Source organism: Crotalus tigris, unplaced genomic scaffold (assembly GCF_016545835.1).
Source record: "Crotalus tigris isolate CLP2741 ecotype Arizona unplaced genomic scaffold, ASM1654583v1 scf7180000024383.4638030, whole genome shotgun sequence".
NCBI lineage: Eukaryota > Metazoa > Chordata > Lepidosauria > Squamata > Viperidae > Crotalus > Crotalus tigris.
Genome location: NW_024100553.1, coordinates 3,103,535 through 3,118,946, shown reverse-complemented (window position 1 = coordinate 3,118,946; position 15,412 = coordinate 3,103,535). Strand labels below are relative to the sequence as shown.

The 15,412-nt window shown below is 37.8% G+C and overlaps 1 protein-coding gene across 7 annotated transcripts in view; it reads left to right on the top strand.

Moving 5' to 3' along the window:
* The window catches only part of FRMD4B (FERM domain containing 4B), a 256,120-nt gene that overhangs the window by 202,489 nt on the left and 38,219 nt on the right, over positions 1-15,412 (top strand). For all 7 annotated transcript variants that reach the window (XM_039328770.1, XM_039328769.1, XM_039328768.1 and 4 more), the window contains one exon: positions 433-519. In XM_039328770.1, coding sequence (XP_039184704.1) covers positions 433-519 — 87 coding nt within the window. The remainder of the gene's footprint in view (positions 1-432; positions 520-15,412) is intronic.

Here is a 15,412-nt window from a genome sequence, read left to right as displayed (position 1 = left end):
GAACCAAGTGTACGTCTGAGTAAATACATACAGAATTGTGCAAAGTGTGTACACAGCCCATTCCTTTCTCTCAACAGTTCACCCTTTGGATTTGTCCCTCATCAAGTCTTCTTTTACTGTTGTTGCTTACCTCCCACAGATTTTCTTCCATTTCTGCCCCATCTCTAGCCATGGTTTCAAAGAATACAGCAGCTTCTCTTCCCTACTGCTCTCTGGCTGTTTGCATAGCATCTTCCAGCTGGGAAAGGAATAGCAGACCCCTTCAAACAATAAACCTTCTCTGTCAGCCGCAGGTGTGCTAACAAAGGGCTGCCTTCATCTCCCTAACCTGCTTATACTTGTTGCAGAATGAAGTAAAGAAACCTTATATCAACTCTGAAGTTTTTGACTCTTGCTAAAAAGCCTTAGAACTTCTATTCTTCTCTGCCCTAGGATAAACAAGGCATCCCGTGGTGGCTTGGGATCAGTTATAAAGGAATTGGCCAATACGACTTACAAGATAAAGTCAAACCTAGAAAAGTGAGTGCATCTGCATATGTGTATTTGTCTTTGTAAAATATGATATTCATATTGTGCCTTTTTTTTCTCCCTTCTTATTCAGCAAAAGAAAAGTATTTCTTAATTCTAGAGCAGTTTCCCACAGTCCGACTTTCTCCAGGTATATTGGACTACAGTTCCCACCAAGGTGGCCAAATGGGGAATATGAGAATTGTAGTCCAGTAAACATCTGGAGAACATGAAAATGGAGAGAGTGTTCTAGTCTGTTGAAATAATTGGGCGCAGTAAAAATTGTTTTAGAGCGCATATTGTCTTTGTTTTGCATTATATTTTAATGTTGTATATGTTCCATGAACTGCCCAGATTACTGGTCAGATACCTGAGATGCCTCCCAGCAGGATCTGAAATAGTAACCCACCAACATTTCTCCCCTCCCTTCCCCACCCTATTCCTGCAACTGATACTAAGAGACATTCTGTAAAGAGATTGGAAGATTCCATATAGCTATCCTGAGTTGATGAATTTGGCTAATTCATCATGAAATCATGGCAATTGGTTCCATAGTTTAATGAAGTGTTGTGTGAAGAAATACATCCTTCAGTCTGTCTGTGAAAATACTGCCAGATCACATCACTGATTGGCTCTTGGTTCAAGTATTATATGACAGGGAGGAAAAATGCTTTCAGTGTACTTTCTTCACAACACGCATCATTTTATGAAATTCTATGAAATAGATTAGGAACATGTTTTCTAAGTTCAATTGTTCCAACTCTTCTAACTTTTGCTTGGACAGAAGATTAGGTTGCAAAGTAACTGTTGTGATTGTTCCTGCCAAGTCAGGAAACCCCAACTGCGATACCTTATTTATACTTCTTTCCCTCCCTACAAATTTCTACTCTTCTCTGAAATGCTAAGTAGTTTTTCAAAACAACATTTTGTGCCTGCATATGAAACACAATCCCAACTAATGCAGCATTTTCTACATGAAAGTGCAGGGGGCCAAGAAGTACTTGCTCTGTTCCATGCAAAGTTTGTGAGACAACTAAGATGGGATATCTATACATAGAAATTGCCTCATCGCTACTTCTTGAATAAAGAATAAACATCTGGAATAAGCTCTGAAGACCTTGGGAATAACTCCATGTTGGAGAAAACTCAAACACATGTAGTTATTGTGCCAGAGGAAAAACACACCTTATGTTTTTTGTTTTTTCTCAGCCTTTCTGCTTTACGTTGATGTCCAAGTTGGAAGCTTATTTTGCTATTCTTGTCCTCAGAATATTTTGGATTTAACAGCTTGTACATGTTTTCTTTCGATTGTACAATTTGCTCTCCTTGGAACATAAGTGACGTATATAAAGGAGTGATACATCTGGTTAGCTTTCTAGAAAATAGTTACATCTTCAGGAACCCCAATGTGTGGAGAAGTAGATAGATCAGATTTTCTGAATCTGTTTTGTCTCCTGTACTTGTTAAACATTTATATAAAACAGACAGAAAAGTTCCTGTAATGTATGGGGTTAGGGGTTACTAGCTCCTTATTTTCCCCAGATAGGTTTGTGAGTGAGAAAACTGATTTCAGTCCTGTTAAAATGTCATCCTGATGTTCAAATTTCTTAGGAGATTTGTATGTGGCCTCTTCTAACAGGGTAACATAATGTATGAGAATCAGCTTGTGCACTTTCTTGTCCTGTAATTGCTTCACGTATTAATTCCCCACCCCGCATAGAGTACACACCAGAAAATGGGCAGAAACTGCACCACCAGAATTGTTAGATTTATTTATACAAACGTACATACAATTTATATGGCTGCCCATCTATCTTCCATGACACTGGACAGCTAAGAATAGATTAAAACCATAGCAGTAAAACCTAGCAAAAATAGATATACCATGGGATCATTAAATGTACTGGAGCCCCAAAGCAATTTTCATCCTATAGATATAAGTCATGCAACTAGGCTAACTTTAGATGCCAGCTCAAGGCGTGTGAGAATAGCTAAGATTTAAAATACTGATAAGGTTGGAGCCATCTGAATCTCACAAAGAAGGGTGTTCTAAAGAGTAGGCACTGCAACAGATAAAGCATTTTTGAGCAGTTTGATGGAGGTCAATGTGGGAATAGAAGCAGCATGCCTCCTGCTGCCCTGACTCACATTAATTCTCCCTCCCAAAAACCCAAATATTTCTGTTATTTCCCTTCTTGAGAAATTAATACAGTATCCTTCTGCTATGTGGAAAATCGGGAGATTGAATTGTGCTTCCTGCTCCTTTTCAAACTTTCACATTTAGAACTTTCTGATTAAAACTATTGAAGTTGTTTTATATGGGATATCCTTTATCCACAGTGAAGGTGAATTCAATGGATTCTAAGAAAAATTCTAAGAAAATTCTTCTCTTCAGAGGTTCTAAGCAGAGATTATCAAATGTACTCATCAAAATGTGATCCTGATTGGTCTGTTGATGATGGTGGTCTTGATGTTTTCGGATTCATTAACATTATTTCTGAAATTAAGCAGAGACTGGGGAAATTTTGGGCTAATGTCCAGATTAAAAATTAATATTCCAAATTTAGGCCAACTATAAACCACTAGATATTTTTTATGATTAAAATGAATCTGACATACACCTGCTTCCTAAACTTAAGTTTTCTTTTTCAAATTTTATTTATTATTTTGCCCTGAAGTGCATGTCAGTTTGCCATGCCATTCTCAGTACATTTATTCACGAAAGGAAAAAAAAATCACAGAATATATAAATGCAGTGTGAATAAAAATATAAATAAGGGAGATATGACAACACCAAGCTTAATGTTTGTTGATACATTACAAAGCCAATCAGTTGAGATAGATAATATTATTTCTGGGGATAATCAAAATAAACCATGGATGGGCAACAATTGTTTCTCTGTCACATATGGGTTTAAGTTCATTGGACCTTCCCAGTTGCCCTCAGAAGTATTCTAAGTACATTAAACTAAAGCTACATGGATATACCATTTGAGACAAATATGGTTTACAAAAGCTCAGCAGACAGTAAACTCGAAACTCTTTGCAAAGTCAAACTAAACTCAAAAGAAGGTTCCAAATTTCTTAGCTCCAGAGTTTTATATTCAAACTATAGAGTTTAAAGAATAATGCATGACTATTATTACAGCACAATAAGAGATCCTGAAAGAGCATTCTCCAGAATATATGAGAAATAAAGAAATTCACTGGAAGGGCTTGCATCATTAAGAATCATGGTTGGTTACCAGAAAGATAAAATTGAACAAAACAGTCTGCAAGGCTCTGGAGTGTACATGCAAGCAAAAGCATGTAAAATCATGATTAACAAAGATGTTGCTTAGTATAAAATTTTGGATCACTGTTTGAAATGCATTAGGCATCAGTCTTGACCATAACTGTGTAAAAGGATTAAATAGCATTGTGGTTTTTAATGAAAGGATAATGTGTTATTATTTCGTGGCCTGGAAATTGTCCAAGAAACTAACAACATATGTAATTGAAGTATGATTGTCGGTGAAGATTCTCAGTCATCCAGGTAGAGTTGTCTGGAAGCCGAATCATAGCAACTGGACTTTTTTCCTTGTTGGTTGGAAAAGTTTTGCTGCTTAGCCTAGTTGCTTCTTCAATCTGAGCAACTTCTGGGGACCCCATATATGTCCTCCAGGGAAGTTTCATTTCTCACCTAATCTGGACAGGCTCCTTAGGTGAGTAAGCAGAGAACCATTGGGATGTAAATGTTCCTAAATACTTACCCCTAGGTGGGTTGTTAAGCAGGACCTCCCTGGTGAACCTGTGAAGTGATCTTAATTTTTCTGGGGACTGATCGAAGAGCAACATAAAAAATTGGGTAAAGGTTGTGTTTGAGGCCTCCGCTGAGGGAAGGATTTTTCACTTTGGTATAAATGGATTCCTTCATTTCTTCCCTCTTCAATGTACTTTCTTCTGTTACATCTTGAAATGGCGTGATTTATCCTAAATATCTTAGTGTTTGAGTTTTGAATGCTCAGTATTACTTTATTATTATTATTAACACAGCACAGTTAAATATAACATCATTACATTTAAAGGAGAAAAATACATTTTAAAATGTGTACTGCCGTATTTTAAAATGATATTGCCGTTTTCTCATCTTCATTTTGTTTTCAATAAACTGAACATTTATAGGTGAATTAGGCAACTCGTAGATGAGACAGCTATAAAAAGGATGCTGGTTACAACTGTCATATCTTATTTGCAGCATCATAGACATTACATTTCCCAGTTACCAATTCCTGTGGAAAAATAGCAACATAAATGTATTTATCTTGCTTCCTATAGGCTTCTGGCTGGTTTTTGTGGGTAGGGAATGTTGGAACAGATAGCAGTCATCTTTGTGGAACAAATGGATGGGTCTTGGTGCTGTGAGTGACAGGGGTTGCATTCCACCCGAAACAAATATGCTGCAGTTCTTTTGACAACACAATACGCATTTGCACCGTTCCCAAAGAGTGCCCAATACAGAAGGAAGTGAGAGAAACCAATATTGTTGGCTTTAACTCTAAGAAACAATAACTCCTTTTAAAGTGGGAGGTAATGGAAGTGATGAGAGTATATATGGTTTCTTGACACAAAGGGTGGTTCTATGTTTGCCCTGTTTCACTGTTAAAAGTAAGTGGTTATGCTAATTCTGGTTGCTGGGAGAAATGGGTATGTATGTTTGGCAAGGGTGAGCTGTATACACTCTGGTCAAATGTGTATAGCAAGTGGGATTTAGCAGCTTTCTTTGGGACGTAAAGTAAAAGTGTTCTCTGTACAATCTCTGGTTACTGGTAATCTATATTAAAAAAAAATCAGACGCTGCTCTATTTGATAGGGTACTCAGATACACACACCATCCCTGTAAAACTTGTTTCCCCAGATATAAGTATATATAGGTTAAAGGCAAAACATTGGCAATTATTTTTATTCTGTCTATTTTGCAGTCTAAATCCATACATTTTCACAAACTTTAGTCAATTGTTCTTACAAAACTTAGTAACTGCACTAAAATTAACCAGAGCATAAATAGGTGGTCCTCCACTTAAAACCATTCATTTAGGACCGTTTGAAGTTACAGTGGCACTAAAAAAGGGGGGGGGGACTTATGACCATTTCACACTTTCGACCTTTGCAGCATCCCCATGGTCACATGACCAACATCCAGGTGCTCAGTAATTGGCATGTATTTATGACAGTTGCAGTCTCCCGAGGTCAACTGATCGTGTTTTGTGGACCTTCTGACAAGAAAGTCAATGGGGAAGCTTTCGGATTCATTTAACAACTTTGTTACTAGCTTAATAACTGCGGTGATTCACTTAACAACTGTGATAGGAAACGCTTCAGATATATTCTTGCATCCCTTACAAAAGTTCGAAATAACAGCAACGAATTATGCATATACACTATAATTTTGAAAACTCAAGTTTTCACACCCCCTGGAGTATCGTCTCGCTTCTCCAGTTAGGAAGCCCTGTGCTGGAGTAATAGAATCTTGCAAATCTGCTTTTGTTTTATCTTCCCTTCCTCTTATAGCCCATTAGTCAGGGGGAACCAGCCTGTCTTTCTAACATTGTTTGCTTTCTTAAGGAATGTTTCTGCCCTTGTTTCAGTAACAGCTTCTGAATATTCCCTTAAGACCATCACCATGGCTTTCTACAGAGAATGAAGGTGGATAGATTTGGTTACAGCAGTGTGTGCACTTTAGAAGACCTGCATGACCAGATTGGGGGCAAATCAATCTATCTGTAAAAAAAATCTATTAGTTGTTTAGAGTTGACACTGATTTCATAGCATGTAATCAATCAAGGTAAGTTAGTACAGTGTTCTCCAAATCTTACTTATAAGGAAACTGTAACCAAGAAAAATTGAGCTATGAATGCATTCACCTTTGGCATGATGTAACACCAAGTTGTGGTTAGCTAAAGTATACATTTCTATTTCCCTTTTTTTAATTGAAGTTCTGAAAGAAGAGAAGACAGCCCAAGGCTCTGTCTTAACTGTTATGGTGACATCTAAACTTTTTCAGTAGCTACTCTTATCCATTCGATGGGAAATACTTTGAAAAAGAGAAAGAGAAGATTCTTAAATATAGTTGATTATAAATAGGGTTGTAAATTAGAAAATGGGTATTTTGAATACTGTTAACTATATATAAATATTCTAAATACAAGATTCCTGCATGATGTTAGACAATAAAGCAAATTAAAAGCTAATTGAAAAATCTGAAAACATTCTGAAGTTGGATATGGGCATTTCTAAAAGACTAGCATTTTATGCTTCCAACATTGGTTTTCAAAATAGGATGACAAAATTGTTGCTGCTTTGCTGCTGCAAATGGCAATTTTTGTGGCAAGAAAGGGCAATGAGCTAAATGTTGTCTGTTCCACCCCAACTCCTGTACCACATTAAAATTCATCAAAGAAATCCCTTTAAACCAGAAGTTTCTGTATTCAATAAATATATCCATGTGATGTTTTATTTCAGGGTACTTGGGTTATTTATTGTATATAAAGACCTAAATCTTTCCCAAATGATCACTGACTCAGAAATCCTGCATCCATTTGCTAACAATTATAAATAATAATATATAAGTCTGTGCTGTAAATCAGAGATAGTGAAAAGTCTTGGAAAGTCTTGACTCACGCTGTTATTATCATACCTCTCTGTAACTATTTAAAGTTTTTGATGTTTGTTTTCTCTTGAAAAGGAGATTTGCCACTTAACCCTAGAATATAGTTTACTTTTTTTTTTGAACACACAAACCTTTCCAAATTATCACCAGAGTGCATTACTGAAACTAAAATAACTTCAGATTTGATTTCACTGTCCAGAATCACTTAAGTTTCAGGAATGTGGTAGATGGGAGGAATGTTATTCTTAGCATCTGCTATTCTAGGCAGAAGCTGGATAATTTGTTGGGGGCTCTGAAGGCAACATATGTCCTGGGCTAGACTTTTAGAGGCCAATAGGTATGTGTGAACAGCCAGGTATGACACCCAAACCCTCCCCATGCAGGTATATACACATACATACATACATACCCACAAACACACACACATTGTTCCCACTTCCCTGTCTACATTGCTCAATATCTTTGTATTCCCTTTGTTGTTGGCAGCAAAAACACTAAAGTAACTAAATATCATTGCCATTTCCACTGTAAGCATGAATACAGTATTTCCTTATAGAGATGCAGTTTTCTGAAACTGCCACTTAACAAGCAGGTGACAGATACTTGACCAGCCACCAGAATGACTCAGCAGGCCATCTTCAGTCTACACTTGTCTGATTGAATCAACAGAATAGCCATATAGCACTTCCTGGGCAGTCTCTTGGTTTGCTGAGGAAGGCAGGAATGATCCTAGTTGCCTCTGTATTCCAGTGGTCAACAAGGTGCCCAGAAGAAGCATCTTCCAAATCACTGAGAAGTTCCCCAAACACCATCAGGAAACTCGCTGGATGTCTACATTAACCTAGTTTGCCTCAAAATTTTGATAGAAATATAAGAATGGAAGACCCACAATATATTCCATGTTAAACTCCTCAGTCTATAAATTCTCCTAAGATTACTTTGGATTGAGCACCAATTATTTACTTCTGAGAGGTTTGCCTCTTGGGAATTGTTGTGGATATTGACTGAGAGGCCTCTGATTTTTAACCCTATAGTGGTACCACTTTTCAAAATTTTGTAAGTTTTAGCTTATGTTCTTAATATTATTTTAATCATCTTGAGTTTGTCCTCTTTTTTTTTACCTATATCTGAAAGTCATCTAGATCCAGCCATATATCTGAAAGTCACCTAGATCCAGTCACCTATATTTATTATATAAATATAATAATTTATATTTATTTGTTTTGTTTGTCATATTTATATACAACCAAGTACTTCTGGGCAAAGTGAAGGAATACTATAACAAAATGTGCAAAATGCAAGAAAACTATCCTCTAGGGATGATTTAGGCCCTGTCCAATCCTATAGTATAGCACATTGCGTCTTTGGAAAATATTTAGAAATATTGGTTCTTTCTTATCTTGAGAAGGGTTTAACAGTAGGAAAGAAAAAAGTTTGCTCGTTCTTTGAGGAAGCCAGTTTTATTTTTGCCTCAAGAATATTCTGCATCCATGACTCATCCTCTGACCTACGTATCTGAACTGGACTCTGGCATCACCCATAATTTCCAATTTCTTTCACTCAACCTGCGTTTTATATCTTCAGGTGAATGACCAGTTTTGTTTGCTCAAAAGTCAAAGGCTATCCTTCTCCTCCAGCTCTGCAGTACTTCCTTTCAAGCAGAAAAGTCAGAGGGAGGTGCCCTTTTTCTGGCTTTTCTATGAACTGTAAAGTGGAGTTGCTAATTCCGTTTATCAGATTCACACAAGAGCTTTGTCAACATATGTTGGCGTTTCTCTTGATAGTGTACTATAGATGCCTGTCTTTTTAAAGCTTTTTCAAATTGTTTGAGAGGTGCTGCAGTTTTTATCTTATCTCTGGAGAATGAGGCAGCCTGTGCTATTCGATACACCCCATTTTAGATTAAACACAAGCACACTTTTTTAAGAAATTATTTTTAATAGGAAAATCGTAGTTACAACCCAGCTTGCAGCATTTACAGTATTTAGGGCATGAAAGGTCACAGAATCCCTCTTAGCATTTCATAAGGCCCTAAAAATCTGGCTATGTTCCCGAGCCTGGGGTGCTGAATGAGTCACAGGCCTCGATTCCTGGCTGTATTGCTACCTGGCGAAGTATCTTGTTCCTACATATATTTAATGTGGATGTTTTTAGTGTTTTATTGTTTTAAAATTTTTAAAACGGTAATATATTTTTTAATTATAAGCCACCCAGAATTATTGACTGAGATGGGTAGTTATAGAAATTGCATTAATGATCGAATGAATTAATGGATTAATTAATGCATGCATGCATGGGGCAGTCAACAAACTAGAAAAAGTCATGGCATTATATCAAGATTAAACATTTGTCAGCATTCAGGTATTGGACACTAGCCCATCCTTCTGCAACTTGGTAGCCTCCAGAAATATTGGACAATTCTCATAATTCCTAGACAGCCCTGCCGTTGATCTTGGAGGTTGAAGGGGAGGGGCAGGTGAGAACAGGATAAGCCAATATGATGTCCCCCCAATATATTGAGATTGCAACTTATAGAATTTCCAAGTGGCATGGCTGTTGCTAGCTGACCATTTCAGGTCCTTCGATTTCAGAAGAGGTAGAAAATTGCAGGTGGTGGATGGTTGGAATAGGTTATTTTATACTGCCTACAGTCACTTTTGTGAGATAGGCAGTGTAAATAAATATTTTATTTAAATAAATAAAATAATCCATTTGCTTCAGGGTCATAGTGGGATAAACAGATCCCCACCTGATAGATGATCTGACCTGAAGAATCTGTTGGGAATAATTAGCCAGCAGTGCCAATAGTTTGGGCCTCTTTGTAGAACTGTCTGTTTTCAAAGCGATAGTCGCTATCATTTGTACTTTGAAGAACAATTTGTGAAAGCTTTGGAAATACACATGGAACAAATCTGAGGAAGAGGTTTGTTTAAGTATATTATTACGGATTATCGCACAGTCAGCCAGATGTTCAGACTGGATTTGGCATTTTGTCTACCTATCGAGTCCTTACCCAGGACCTGGGATAGGCAGATGTGGATGTTTGATGGTATTACAGATATCGTCGCAGGATGGAAGCAGTTCCTAATAAGGCCGCCTTTTGCAATTGACTAATAGCGAATTTGTCAATGCCAATGGTGTTCAAGTGGTGCTCCAGTTGTTTTGGGATTGCACCCAAGGAGCCTATGACTATTGGTACTACCCTTGCTTGCTTTTGCCACAGTCTTTCTATTTCTATTTGTAGGTCTTTGTATTTTGTTATCTTCTCCAGTTCTTTCTCTTCTATTCTGCTATCTCCAGGCACTGCCACGTCCACTATCCAGACTTTTTTGTCTTTCTTATCGACAATTGTTAAGTCTGGGGTGTTATGTTGCAGGTGCTTGTCTGTTTGAATTCTGAAGTCCCAGAGCAGTTTAATTTTATCATTTTCTATACTTTCTCTATTTTATGATCCCACCAGTTTTTGTTGTTGTTATTATTATTATTATTATTATTATTATTATTATTATTATTATGGATCATCGCACAGTCAGCCAGATGTTCAGACTGGATTTGGCATTTTGTCTACCTATCGAGTCCTTATCCAGGACCTGGGATAGGCAGATGTGGATGTTTGATGGTATTACAGATATCGTCGCAGGATGGAAGCAGTTCCTAGTAAGGCTGCCTTTTGCAATTGACTATTAGCGAATTTGTCAATGCCAATGGTGTTCATGTGGTGCTCCAGTTGTTTTGGGATTGCACCCAAGGAGCCTATTACTATTGGTACTACCCTTGCTTGCTTTTGCCACAGTCTTTCTATTTCTATTTATAGGTCTTTGTATTTTGTTATCTTCTCCAGTTCTTTCTCTTCTATTCTGCTATCTCCAGGCACTGCCACGTCCACTATCCAGACTTTTTTGTCTTTCTTATCGACAATTGTTAAGTCTGGGGTGTTATGTTGCAGGTGCTTGTCTGTTTGAATTCTGAAGTCCCACAGCAGTTTAATTTTATCATTTTCTATGACTTTCTCTATTTTATGATCCCACCAGTTTTTGCTTACAGGCAAATGATATTTTTTGCAGATCTTCCAATTCACCATTGTGGCTACTTTGTCATGCCGCTGTTTGTAGTCAGTCTGTGCAATCTTCTTGCAACAGCTTATCAGGTGGTCCACTGTTTCTTCAGCTTCTTTGCATAGGCGGCACTTACTGTCTGTTGCTGTCTTCTCAATTTTGACTTTATATGCATTTGTCCTTAAGGCTTGGTCTTGTGCAGCCAGAATTAGTCCCTCGGTCTCTTTCTTCAATTTTCCTGCTCTTAGCCATTGCCAGGTCTTGTTATTATCTGCTTTCCCAGCTATTTTTTTAATGTATTGGCCATGTAGTGCTTTGTCTTCCCATGCCTCTATTCTGTTCTTCATTTGGTCTTTCTTGTAGGCCAGTTTGGTCTCTCCAGTAGTCAGTAAGCCTTCCTGATATACTAATTTCAGTGCATCTTCATCATTGTTCTTCAGATATTCTTCCAAAGCCATTTTTTCTTCTTCAACCATCTGATGTACTTGTAGCATTCCACGCCCACCTATTTGCCTTGGTAGATAAAGTCTATCAATGTCACTGCGTGGATGAAGGGCATGATTCATTGTCATTATTTTTCTGGTCTGCCTATCCATTGCTTTTAGTTCTGCTTGAGTCCAGTCCACTATTCCAGCTGTGTACCTAATGACTGGGATTGCCCAGGTGTTGATTGCCTTTATGGTATTTCCTCCATTGAGTTTGGATTTTAAGATCTTCTTCACTCTCTTGATGTATTCACCTCTAATCTTTTTCTTGACTTCAGTGTGCTTGATGTTGTCAGCTTGAAGGATACCCAAGTATTTGTAGTAATCTTCCTCATCCAGACTCTTAATGTTATTTTCGTGGGGCATCTTGATTCCTTCAGTTTTCACCATCATCATCATCATCATCATCATCATCATCATCATCATCATTATTATTGCTAAACTTCACATTAATTAATCAGTGCATATTATTTCCTGGTTGTCATTTTTGTTCAAACTCTTATGTTTATTTCAGCGAAACCTTGCAAATGTATTTCCTGATGGGTTGGGCTTTTGCAGGAGCTTAGAAATGTAGAGGCTGTTAAATTATTAACTTGCTCTCTGCTGTTGTATTTACTTCATCGTGGCCTCGGCTTTCTGAAAATGCAGTTCACAAGCACTAAACAAGCATTTTGCTTTTTATAATATGTAGTGTCCTTGTTTTTCATTTCTGAAAGCTGTTGCACTTAAAACATTTTTGCATAAATGGACTTTGCTGGAAAAGTAGTCAAAGCGCTCTTCTTATAAAACCTTTCCCTCCTTTTGGGGTGTGTGCATATGTGCTTATTATATTTTGTTATGGAAAGGCAAAAATTTAAGCCAAAGAAAAGAATCCTAACTTCTATATAGCTGAATGATTATTAAAGATTGTGATCCCAAAACTGATGTAATATACATTTCTTTTCTTGATCATTTGAATCTACTTTCTCCCACAGGTGATTCCTAGTTTAAAAATTGATTTTCCAGTGGAACAGTTAGAAGCAAAACAATCATTACTAAGTCTTTAAGTTTTGAACTATTACCTGGTTCTGCACTCCTGAAGTGTTCGTTTTATAGATTTCCCTACGCAAAGGACCTCCCAAGTCCTAGACTTTGGTCAATGTCAGGTCTTAACTATTGATCATTTTACTTTTCTATTTCTTATCAAATGCATACTCTGCTTCCAACACAAAATGTATAGCTTACAACAACAATAAAATGAAAATCAGAAAACAATAAAGTTAATACAGTTAAATCCATCGTGGATTAAAAGTAAAGAGTGAAATCATTTATATTTAAAACCTTGGGAAAGTAAGAACCATGTACAAATCCATAAGACCTGTATCTCATACGAGAATCTCTGAGGTTGAACTCTTGGCTGTAAGGACCTCTTCAGAAGGGGTTCTGTGGGTCAGGTCCAACAGATACCAGGCCAAGCTGCTTAATGATTTAAAATCTAATTTCTCATCATGTTTCAAATCAGCCATGTTTTAACAAGGTTTCAAATCACCATGAGGGTAGATGCCACCTGGGGGGGGGGAGTTGTGGGTAAATCTCCTAGAGATTGCCATTTCATATCCCATACTGTTGCACCCCATGATTGATGGGGACCCTCAACATACAGAGGAACATGCTCTATTCTTCAGACTGACTGGACAGAATTTATGAGGAAAGATGGTCTTATGGATACCCAGAATCTGAGCCATGTACGGCTTTATATATCATAGCCAATAGTTTGAATTGCCTTTGGAAATGCACTTACAACCAGTGCCTCCTTCCATTATATATTCAAGATGGACAGTGTTTAATATTCATATGTTATGTATATGTAGGGATGTAGGTCTACACACATGTTGTATATAGTATGTATATGTTGTAAATAGTATGTTTAGATGTGTGTCATGTATGTGTTCGGTTTGAGAGCGGGCAACTAAATTTCATTTTTGATGTGTGTCATCATGCCGTCAGTAAAAAATAACAATAAAGGTTATCTTATCAGATCCCACTGCAAATGTAAGTAACGACCACAGATCCCACTGCAAATGTAGTCCTTAAGTAACAACCACAATGGAGCCCAACATTCAAGCTGCTAAGTGAAACATTTGTTAAGTGAGTTTGCCCCCTTTTACAACTTTTCTTGCCACAGTTGTTAAGTGGATCATTGCATTTGTTAAAGTTACTTACACGGTTGTTAAGTGAATCTGGCTTCCCCATTCTGACTTTGCTTGTCAGAAGGTGGCAAAAGGTGATCACATGACCCCAGGACACTGCAGTCGTCTTAACCATGAACCAGTTACCAAGCATCTGTATTTTGGTCACGTGACCATGGGGGTGCTGCAGTGGTCGTAAGTGTGAAAAGCAGTTATAAGTCACTTTTTTTTAGTGCCGTTCTAACTTTGAACGGTCACTAAATGAACTGTTGTAAGTCGAGGACTACCTGTGTTGTGCGGCAGTAATAAAACTGTCTTGTAAGCAAACCTGTCGCTACCCTTTGCACCAGTGGAAATTGCGTGGTGGTCTTTCAAGGGCATCCCTATGTCAAGGGAATTGCAGTGATCTGAACAAGAGATGAGAAGGTAGTGAATGACCAACATCTATGCCTCTCTTTTGAAATTATGTCAAGAGGCAGAGAAGTGAGCTTTCTCCGCTCTAGATTCTTGCGTTTTTACTTTAAGACAACAGGGACTCTTATTTAATTTTGTTATTATCACTAGATTTCTGGGGTAATGGGGTATTTATTTATTATATTTTACCCTGCTGTTATTATTGTTATTATTTATTATATCCTGCCTTTATTATTTTTATAGATAAGACATGAAACACACACACAGTACTCTTTCCTCTAGAACACGGTGACTCACGAGATTACAACGCTGGGCTGAATCCTGCCAAGCCAGCAGTTCAAAAGCATACCACTTTGAGTACCACTTTGGTGGGCAACCTCACAGGGACATGAAAGGAGCCTGCAATTGGGTGTCTCCCCCCTCCCCAGGCAACACTGATGTCTCTAGCAAATTCTTTCACTACAGAAGCAGTTTGGTGCTTCTGACACGGAAGTATTTGTATACTCTTTCCTCCTGTTTTTTTCACAACAATCCTATGAATTGGACTGAGCTGAGAGAGTGACTGGCCTAAAGCCACCCAGCTGGCACTCATGAATAAGGTAGGATCAGAACTCACCACAAGGTTTCTAGCGAGGTGCCTTAACCACTCAACCAAAATGGCGCTCTGGCTCACTCAAAAATACACAGAATGGTACCTATGGCAGGCTCTGAAAAGATGGGCTTTGCAGAACTTGCTCCTGATCAGAACAATTTTCTGGTATAAATGCTCCTGAGACAGTGATGATTTCATATTTAAGAGCCATTTGAGCAGCCTAAACGGGATTATTTGCTTCTCAGGTCAAAAGGGAAGCAATTGGTGCTGGCTAGCTCGCCTGTCTTGATATTGGATTCTGTAGCTCCTCATCAAAATCATTCAGGTAGTCCTGCTTAGTGACCACAATTGGGAGCAGCACTTAAATGAAATGGTCATTCAGTGAATCTGCAACTGTGCCTATGATCTTTCTTCAGTTTTCCTTCCCTAACCCTAAACCTGCAAAGGTCATAAATGTAAGGATTGGTCATACAGTTACGTTCACCATGGTTATAACAGTGAATGGTCACTAAATGAGGATTGGCTGTATATTCAATGTGAAA